The 10,101-nt window shown below is 53.4% G+C and overlaps 1 protein-coding gene across 1 annotated transcript in view; it reads right to left on the minus strand.

Moving 5' to 3' along the window:
- Positions 1-1,830: 1,830 nt before the first annotated feature.
- LOC117474901 overlaps positions 1,831-10,101 on the minus strand; it is a gene marked incomplete in the record, with an annotated part of 141,543 nt that continues 133,272 nt past the window's right edge. The window contains 1 exon segment of the mRNA XM_034120927.1: positions 1,831-2,363. Coding sequence (XP_033976818.1) covers positions 1,831-2,363 — 533 coding nt within the window.

Raw genomic sequence — 10,101 nt, forward strand, 5'->3', positions numbered from 1 at the left:
CTCATAGAACCGTAGTTACAGACGTAACTATCGTTCTATTTCGTCCCTACTGACCGCCAGAGGCGGTGCTTTTAGCACTGGATGACTTATACCAACCATGTCATGAAGAATCCCAGCCCTGGCTCACTACTGGAAGCAGCGGAGCTTGGCAAAAGGACCATGCCCAAAGAATGGGGAGTGGCGACATTAACCCGATAACTGGAGAATGTGCCAGAAGACGCCCGCGACGCCGCGGCGCAGATGGTATCCAGGGGCGCCCCTCTCAGGGCAGCCCAAGATGTTGAGATGCTCCTTGCAGAGTGGTATCTCAGCCCAGATGGCAAGGGGCGGCCACTGGCCCCGTAGGCATGTGAAATGGTATCGACAACCTAGTGGGGCAGCCACTGGTAGAGGGCACACCTCCTTTAGTGCCGCTATGGCAAAAACAAGAGTTGCTCCGACTGCCGTATACAGGCAGTAGCCTCGATATTCGCCCTTTGGGCACCCACAGGGCACAGCCACTTCGACGTGCCGTTCTCCCGAATGTCAAAGCGTGCCAGCTGGGCAGGCTGATTGAAGTGGGTTTGTGGAAGCACCCTGGGCAGGAATGCCAAGGGCAACACCTGAGAGTCCCACCTGGGGCATGTATCGTTTATGGAGAGGACATGTAACTCCCCAATTTGCCTCCCTGAGGCCATGGCAAGCAGAAATGCTGCCTTCGTGGGCAGCCACCAAAGCCCCACCTGGGCCAGGGGCTCGAAGGGAGGAGATGATAGGGCATCCGGCAGCAGGGGCAGGTCCCAAGCCGGAGCCCTCGGGGTGCTAGGGGGACGCTGCCGTAAAGCCCCTCTTCAGGAAGAGGGACACCGACCTGAGGCACCCCGCCGTGGCGCCGTCGACCCGAACATGTCGGGCAGAAATAGCAGCCACATAAATTCAGAGTGGAGTGAGAACGCCCACTATCTAGAAGGGACTGCCGTCTGGGCAACAGTGTACCTGCTGTCCCAAGGAACATGCATATTCTTGCCCCTCAGTTGGGGTAGAAAGTACGTGAGTGCAAGCTGCACAGCCCGAAGCTCTAGCACGCTGACATGGCGTGCACCCTCCTGGGCAGACCACTGACCCTGAGCGGTCCTGCCCTGCCGCACTGCACCCCACCATAAGAGACATGCACCTATGGTGACGGTCTCCTGGCGGGATGGGATGGCGCCCATGGGCACGCCCATCAGGAGATAGACCCTGCCCCTCCGGCGTGACAGAGAGTGGAGACAACGCTGCAACGCTCTGACTTTCCTGTGCCTGTGCCACTTGGCATCCAAGAGAAGGCTGATCAGCCACATCTGCATGGGGCACAACGACAGCGGGCCTAAGGGCCCAACGGCTGAGGCAGCCGTCAGTCTGCCCAAGGGCCGGAGGAACTGAATATCAGGCACCCTCTTGCCGAGGAAGTAGGCCTCCCTAAAGTCCACGGTTGCGAACCACTCCCACTGTGCATGTGCTGCGGTCAGCATATGGAATGGCAGCACCTCCAGGAATCTGTCGATTCCTCTGAGGTCCAAGAGCAGGTGAAATCCGCCGACTTTCTTGGCCACGAGAAAGTACGCAGAGTAGAACCCCCTGGGCTAAGCAGAGGGTCTACTGGCTCGATTGCCTCCTTGGGCAGAAGGACGGACAACTCTTGGCTAGAGCTAGGGCATCTGCCATTTTGGCCCGGCCGAAGGCTAGGGGCCGGAACTGCGGTTCGTACCCCTGGGTTAAGGTGAAAACCACCCAAGGGCCGGAAGTACAGACAGCCCAGTAGCTGAGCTGCTGCTGGGGGGAGGCCGGTAAGGCTCTGAGGCACGAGGCCGCCTAGAAGGCCGGCAGCCGGGGGCACAACGGATGAGTGGGCCGCTGGGACCTGCGCAGACCACCACTGTAAGCTGATGGCTGAGTGCGGCTGCTAGAGGGGCCCCTGGGCCTGCTGGGAGTGGGCACAGGCCTATAAAAGACCCGATAGCTGCTGCCTGGTCTGCCTAGCTTGGGCAGCACGCTCCAGTGCCTACAGGGCAGCTGCCCCAAACAGCTCCCCTGACTCGACTGGCACACTCCGGAGGACATGTCTCCGACAGTGGTGACTAAGCAGGCCAAACCTGGCGACGAGTCTGCACCATAAGGACATGACTCGTCCCAATTCCCTAGCATTAGGGCAAAGGCTTGCAGTGATGCATCACTGAGGCCCAGCAAAGAAGGCTCAGCCGGAGCCTGCTGCAGAGAGGTAGAGACAGCCAGTATCAGGTGGGAGAGGGAGTTCCCGTGCCGCTGTGTCGTAGGCCTTACAGAGCAGCTCGTTTGTGACCCTGCACTGAGGCCGAGGGCGCCTGGCATCCGGGGCCAGAATCGGGCAGGCGATGGCAGGCTCAATGGATGGCAAGCGACCCAGCCCCACCCTCGCCGGATCCTGCATGGCAGCAGAATGGGAGAGGGCCCTGGTGTGTCTCTAGCATGCATGGAGCTCCCTCAGGTACTCCTCTAAAGGAGGAACAGTGGGAATGAAAGGGGGCAGGGTTATGCCTGAAGAAGGCGCTAGCCTGGGTCGGCCTGCGGAACCTGAAGCCGCAAGCGTACCAGGGCCGCACGAATAATGGGCGCCATGGAGCCGTCCTCCGTGCCCTGCAAAGAGCTCTGAGCAGAGGAGTGGGGAGCCTCTTCGGGGGTGAGCGGGGCCCCGCCCCCCGCCTTTCAAGAAGAGGTTCAGCCGGAGCCGCTAGCGACATGGCATCCTCAAGCGGAGGTGTGGCAACCGAAGGCAGGCCAGGCGGCAAGCTAGTAGCCCCCACACCGGCCCCTGGCTGAAGGGCCAACAGGAGCGGCTTTGTCTGCTCCATGATGGCAGCTAACCGATCCACCTTAGGGGACAGCCCACATGAATGAGCCATTCTGTGGGTAGCCAGATGCAGCGTAGCCGGGAGCGGGTGTGGGAACACAGCCTGCACCAGCTACCTGTTTAACGGAAAGAGTAGAGCGGTGCTGCTACTCGCCAAACAGAAAGAGGGATGTAATTACACCCACGTTACCGGCAGAGGGAGCGGGAGCGAGAGCGCTGCCTTCGCCTAGCTGGATTAATAAACAAGGCAGTCTAGCGTCTACCAGGAGCGGGGGCGAGAACACTGCCTTCACTGGTTAAGTTCGAGACGAATGCCGGATGCAGCGTAACCGGGAGCGGGTGCGGGAACACCGCCTTCACCAGCTACCTGCTGAACCGAAAGAGTAGAGCAATGCTCCTACTTGCCGAATACAAGAGGGATGTAACTACACCCACGTTACCGGCAGAGGGAGCGGGAGCGAGAGCACTGCCTTCACCTAGCTGGATTAACGAACAAGGCAGTTTTAGCGTCTACCAGGAGCGGGGGCGAGAGCACTGCCTTCACTGGTTAAGTTTGAGACGAATGCCAGATGCAGCGTAACCGGGAGCGGGGTGCGAGAACCACAGCCTTCACCAGTTACCTGCTGACGGAAAGAGTAGAGCCATGCTCCTACTCGCCGAACACGAGAGGGGTGTAATGTCCTACACCCACGTTACTAGCAGAGGGAGCGGGGAGCGAGAGCACTGCCTTCACCTAGCTGAGTAAATGAAAGTGCAAGGCTACTAGCAGAGGGAGCGGGGAGCGAGAGCATTGCCTTCACCTAGCCGAGTAAACGAAGCACGGAGCTACCAGCAGAGGGAGCGGGAGCGAGAGCACTGCCTTCACCTAGCTGGATTAAATAAAGAAGTTCAACAGGACAGCTTAGCCGGGCGGCTGCTGCTAGAATAAAGTACACGTCTACCAGGAGCGGGGGCGAGAACACTGCCTTCACTGGTTGAGTCAGAGACAAATGCCAGTTGCAGCGTAACCGGGAGCGGTAACACAGCCTTCACCGGCTACCTGCTGAACGGAAAGAGTAGAGCACTGCTCCTACTCGCCGAACACAGAGGGGGATGAATGACCTACACCCACGCTACTAGCAGAGGGAGCGGGAGCGAGAGCACTGCCTACACCTGGCTAGATTAAACGAAGAAGCTTAACAGGGCAGCTTAGCCAGGCAGCTGCTGCTAAGAATCAAGCAGCACGCCGAACACGCCAGATGTTAGCCAAGTGGCCGCTGCTAATAGCCAGAGTGATACGTTACAGGGCAACGTTACCGGGAGCGGGAGCGAGAGCACTGCCTTCACCAGCTGAGTTAAATAATGAAGCTAAACGGTCCATGCAAGGTGTTAGTCAAGCGGCTGCTGCTAACAATCAAGCGAAATCAAGTCAAAAAACACAATGTTTAAGACCAGATAACTAGCTTCCAAAGAAGAGAACAGCACAGAGCTGTAGTTACAGTAGTAACCATGGCCAGCCTACACGGCCTAGAACCGTAGTTACAGTAGTAACTATGGACAGTACTTGCACGGCTTAGAACCGTAGTTACAGTAGTAACTATGGCCAGTACTTACACAGCTTAGACCCGTAGTTACAGTAGTAACTATGGCCAGTATTTACGCGGCGTAGAACCGTAGTTACAGTAGTAACCATGGCCAGTACCTACGCGGCTTAGAACCGTAGTTACAGTAGTAACTATGGCCAGTACTTACGCGGCTTAGAACCGTAGTTACAGTAGTAACTATGGCCAGTATTTACAAGGCGTAGACCCGTAGTTACAGTAGTAACTATGGCCAATACTTAAACGGCTTAGAACCGTAGCTACTACGTAGTAACTATGGCAAAGTAACCGTGGCCGGTGAATGGCCACACATGCGGAGCACACAGCACACACAGTGAAGATTGTTCTCCGCATCTACCCATCCTAGTGCTAGGAGACTAGCACTAGGAGTGGTAAATACAACAATATAGCGCTACTGCAGTCGCTGAGAATGAAGCTAATTAGCTTCTAAGGAATAGAACAGCCCGCAAGAACCATAGGCCATGGTTACAGCAGTAACCATGCCGTAGTTGCATGGCCTAGGACCGTAGTTACAGTAGTAACTCTGGCCAGAACTTACCTTACTCTCTGCACCTAACAAAAAACAGGCAATTTATGGCACTGTGGGCTTTCCATACAAATTAAATGAGAGACGTAGCGAAAGCTGGGAACTCAAATGCTAAAGACAGCTCGGGCACAACGCCACAAGCAGAACTTTCGAAAGAGCATCATAAGGGCAACTTTATGGGAGAGGAGGCGAGAACACTGTCGTCACCAGAAAGTAGCCCGACAATAACAAGACAGCAATCAGGACAACTTAGCTGGGAGAGGGTGCGGGAACACAGCCATCACCACAAGTTGACACGAACCTGTCCGTCGAGGCTCTGCACGGCGCACCGCCGGCCACAGCTCCTGGAGGACGCGTTAACAACCCGTAGCTCCGACTATCAGTCGCGAAGCTCCCCGCGGCCAGCTGTATGCAGAGAAATCCCTCAGATCAAACGTTCAAACCTGAACGCTGTAGGCTGCAAGAATGCAGCCACGGTACTCTCGCGCAGCGAGAAGATGAAAGGAACAGATCCTCTGATGACACTGGCTGATATAGCCGGTGTCACGTGAGTCACAGGTGACTTTGTTGATATTGGTACTCGTACTGCGCATGCGCACGATGGACATATCCAGTGCTAAAAGCACCGCCTCTGGCGGTCAGTAGGGACGAAATAGAACTAATGTGAGTTTGGAAAAATGCACAGTATAAATCTATTTTAGTAGACCTCAACAATGGAATTATGATCAGTGGAAATGGCCATGATACCTCTCCTTTAAAATAAGAAGCAGCATTTTACGGCGCACTATGCATGGGGCCGCCTTGAGGGGGTTTCCCGACATGTCGTTGCAGTAAATTAAAGGGTGTTTCATGTTGTCGTTGCTGTGGACCTTCTTAATACCTTGGAAAATGCCGTTACTTTTTCATACTTTTTAATAGCGTTAATTTTCGCTAAATTGATTTATCAACTTTTAATACTTTTTAAGACCCTGCGGACACCCTGGGTAAGCTATTGAAATTCTGAATCCGTAGATGTGTCTCCCATCACCCAAAACCCCTGACTATTCTCTCAACTCAGTATTTACATTCTTTAATTCAAAGAAAATCAATAATATCTTTAAAAACTACAAGTCCCTGTCTATCAGCTGTGCACTGCTACTTATCTACCAATTGGATCAAATATAAAAGTCAGCCGAATTAGTATTGATACTGCAAGGAGACGCATTGTGTGAAGAGAAATTGAAGATTTTGTTTAATTGCTGATATATGTATGATCCACGTCACGTATTCAGTTTCGGTGGCAGTTCTTCCAGTGTTACGAACTCAGATACTCAGGGTATAGGACCCAATTGCACGACCCAGGAGACAGAGGTAAAGTATTTGTAAGATACTTTATTTTCAAATAGATTAACAGAAATAAACACTATCTAATCTCTAGATGAGATGACAAAAGGTGAACAAAAGAAAATCGCTCACGTAGTGAGGAACAAAAACATCTTGGTATCAAGGAGAGCATAGATCTGACCTAGGCATGAGACAAGACAAACTGACAAGGAACATTGGAAAACTGGGGAATTTAAACACACGACAACAAGACACAGGTGGAAACAATCAGGGGCGGGGCTGGTGCTGATGAGCGCGGGACACATAAAAGGTAGACAATCAGGGAGCCTGGAATGACAGGTAAACGGTGAGTGACAAAAACAAAACAGGAAGTGGAAGACAATACAACCATAAAACAACATAAAATGTGACTATCTCAACATTTCTGTCGGTGCACAACAGTACCCCCCCCCCCTCTAGGGCCGACTCCTGATGGCCCAGGCTGATTATAGAAATCCTGGATCAAAGTTTTGTCAACAATAAATGAAGCAGCTACCCAGCATCTAGCCTCAGGACCGTAACCCTTCCAGTCTACCAGGAATTGCTTCCCCCTCCCCCTATTACGGACCTCCAGCAGCTTACGAACCTTGTAAACCTCACCACCCTCAAAGAACTGGGGCGGTGGAGGGGGCTTGGAGGCGGGAACAAGTGTGCTCTCACACACTGGCTTTATCTTACTGACATGAAACGTTGGATGCACTCTCATAGTCCTGGGAAGTTGTAAGCGTACAGACACTGGGTTGATGACACTGGACACCGGAAAAGGACCCACAAATCTCGGAGCGACCCTGCGATGGACGTCTGCAACAGCCTTCATCCGAGCTGAACTTCGGAGAAGAGACTGGCGAGCACCAGCCCAAACTCGGCGACAACGTCTGATCATGGCATGAGCCGATGGTACCGTTACTTCTTCCTCGTTGTTTGGGAAAAGCGGAGGCTGGAAACCATTGACACAATGGAATGGAGAGAGACCTGTGGCTGCCGTAGGAAGAGTATTGTGGGCAAACTCGACCCATGTGAGGTGGGTCACTCCCGGTGGTCTGGTTCCGGGGAGACGAGACAACGTAGCGTAGTCTCCAGTTCCTGGTTCAGACGCTCCGACTGTCCATTTGACTGAGGGTGATATCCTGATGACAAGCTGACGGTGGTGCCTATGAGTCGACAAAACTCCTTCCAAAAAATGGAAATGAATTGTGGACCCCTGTCGGAAACAATGTCATTAGGGAATCCATGGATCCTGAAAACCTGATTCATCATAACCTCTGCGGTGACTTTGGCAGAGGGAAGCTTGGTCAATGGGATGAAATGGGCCATCCCAGCTAGAAATGTTTGGTTCTAAAAACATTCTGAGAATGAGAACGTTGGGGGGCCCCACGTTTTTTTTTCAGCTGTTGCATCTGCGTAGAGATGACTTCCTGAAACTCTGCCTGGCGTCCTCCCAGCTCTTTTATTCCCTGGTTGGCTATGCCCAGCTGTTCCTCGTGGTGATATATCTTCACGCCTTGTGCTGACAGGGCGGCGTGAAGCGTTCTTGGGTCGGCTGGGTCCATAATGGTCAGTTCGTTCTGTTACAAACTGAAGTAAGAAGATATGATTCTACACTGTATTGAAGTAAACATGTATTGTTTGAACGGGTTTTGATAATCACTTAGAAAAAGAATGTTATTCTCCCTCTTAGGTGCCTTACAAACAATGGACGTCCACTCTCGGGAGCGTCGGAGTGGTGCGGTCACCCTAAGTGACAGACCTAAAGTATCCGGGATTCAGGCATCTTCCCTGGCTTGTACATTTTTGGTGATGCGCCCTGGAGGTATCAGACTATGTTAAACAACTTTTCCCCGCTTTTCAAACACTTATTCCGAGGTTTTAGCCAGTCATTTTGCACGAAATCATTTAAACATTGACGGTCCTCCTGAAAAAGCACATATTCTGTGCATTTTCAGGAGAGCGTCTATGTTAAATGATTTCGTGCAAAATGACTGTCTAAAACTCTCTTCCAGACATTTAAAAATACTTTCCCCGACCATTTAAACATTATTTCTGGCTTGTAAGTGCAGTTATGCGCCCTGGAGATATTGCACTATTTACAAAATGTAGCACTCTGTTTATTTCACACCTCCAGGAGAGACCAGGGGAAAATCACCTCTCTCCTGCCCCCTCACAGGAGCCCCAGGACGGACTAATTACCTCCAGCATGTCCCCATAACAGTGGGACTCTGTTTCTTTCACAGCTCCAGCAGAGACCAGGGGGAAATCACCTCTCTCTGCCCGCTCACAGAGCCCCAAGGACGGACTAATACCTCCAGCATGGGCCCCTAACAGTGGGACTCTGCACCTCCAGCAGAGGACCAGGGGGAAATCACCTCTTTTTGCCCGCTCACAGAGCACCGAAGGACGGACTAGAGACCCTCCAGCACCAGTCCCTAACAGGGGGACTCTGTTTATTTCACACCTCCAGGGCGGAGACCGGGAAAATCACCTCTCTCTGCCCGCTCACAGAGCCCCAAGGACGGACTAATTACCTCCAGCATGGGCCCCTAACAGTGGGACTCTGCACCTCCAGCAGAGACCAGGGGGAAATCACCTCTCTCTCTGCCCCCTCACAGAGCCCCAAGGACGGACTAATTACCTCCAGCATGTCCCCATAACAGTGGGACTCTGGTTCTTTCACAGCTCCAGCAGAGAACCAGGGGAAATCACCTCTCTCTGCCCCCTCACAGAGCCCCAAGGACGGACTAATTACCTCCAGCATGTCCCCATAACAGTGGGACTCTGTTTCTTTCACAGCTCCAGCAGAGACCAGGGGGAAATCACCTCTCTCTGCCCGCTCACAGAGCCCCAAGGACGGACTAATTACCTCCAGCATGGGCCCCTAACAGTGGGACTCTGCACCTCCAGCAGAGACCAGGGGGAAATCACCTCTTTTTGCCCGCTCACAGAGCACCGAAGGACGGACTAGAGACCTCCAGCACCAGTCCCTAACAGGGGGACTCTGTTTATTTCACACCTCCAGGGCGGAGACCGGGAAATCACCTCTCATTGCCCGCTCACAGAGCCCCGAAGGACGGACTAATTACCTCCAGCATGGGCCCCTAACAGTGGGACTCTGCACCTCCAGCAGAGACCAGGGGGGAAATCACCTCTTTTTGCCCGCTCACAGAGCCCCAAGGACGGACTAATTACCTCCAGCATGGGCCCCTAACAGTGGGGACCTCCATAACCTTGCACACCCTGAGTCCCCGGGCCCCCACAGTTTAAGCACTCCCCCACGGACTAAACACAGGTATTCACACCCACCAGAACCTCGTGCCCCTGGTGACCTTACAAGGGGGGTGGTTTTATGGTGCTTCTGTGTCCGCCCATCAGCATCCATATTCGGCCTTCTTCACGGCATCACCCCCCCTTCTGTGGAGGGTATTCTCGTGCCCCTGGTGACCTTACAAGGGGGTGGTTTTATGGTGCTTCTGTGTCCGCCCATCAGCATCCATATTCGGCCTTCTTCACGGCATCACCCCCCCCCTTCTGGGCTGGAGGGTATTCTCGTGCCCCTGGTGACCTTACAAGGGGGTGGTTTTATGGTGCTTCTGTGTCCGCCCATCAGCATCCATATTCGGCTTCTTCACGGCATCACCCCCCCTTCTGGGCTGGAGGTTCAAACACTTTAACTTTTGTTCACCCCCTCTGGCTTACACCTCCTCCGCCAACACTTGAGCGCTCATCACAGGGTTCAGCACCAAGGAGAGTGCCTCCCCGGTGCTGATGGAAAG

Source organism: Trematomus bernacchii, unplaced genomic scaffold, assembly GCF_902827165.1.
Source record: "Trematomus bernacchii unplaced genomic scaffold, fTreBer1.1, whole genome shotgun sequence".
NCBI classification, from domain to species: Eukaryota; Metazoa; Chordata; class Actinopteri; order Perciformes; family Nototheniidae; genus Trematomus; species Trematomus bernacchii.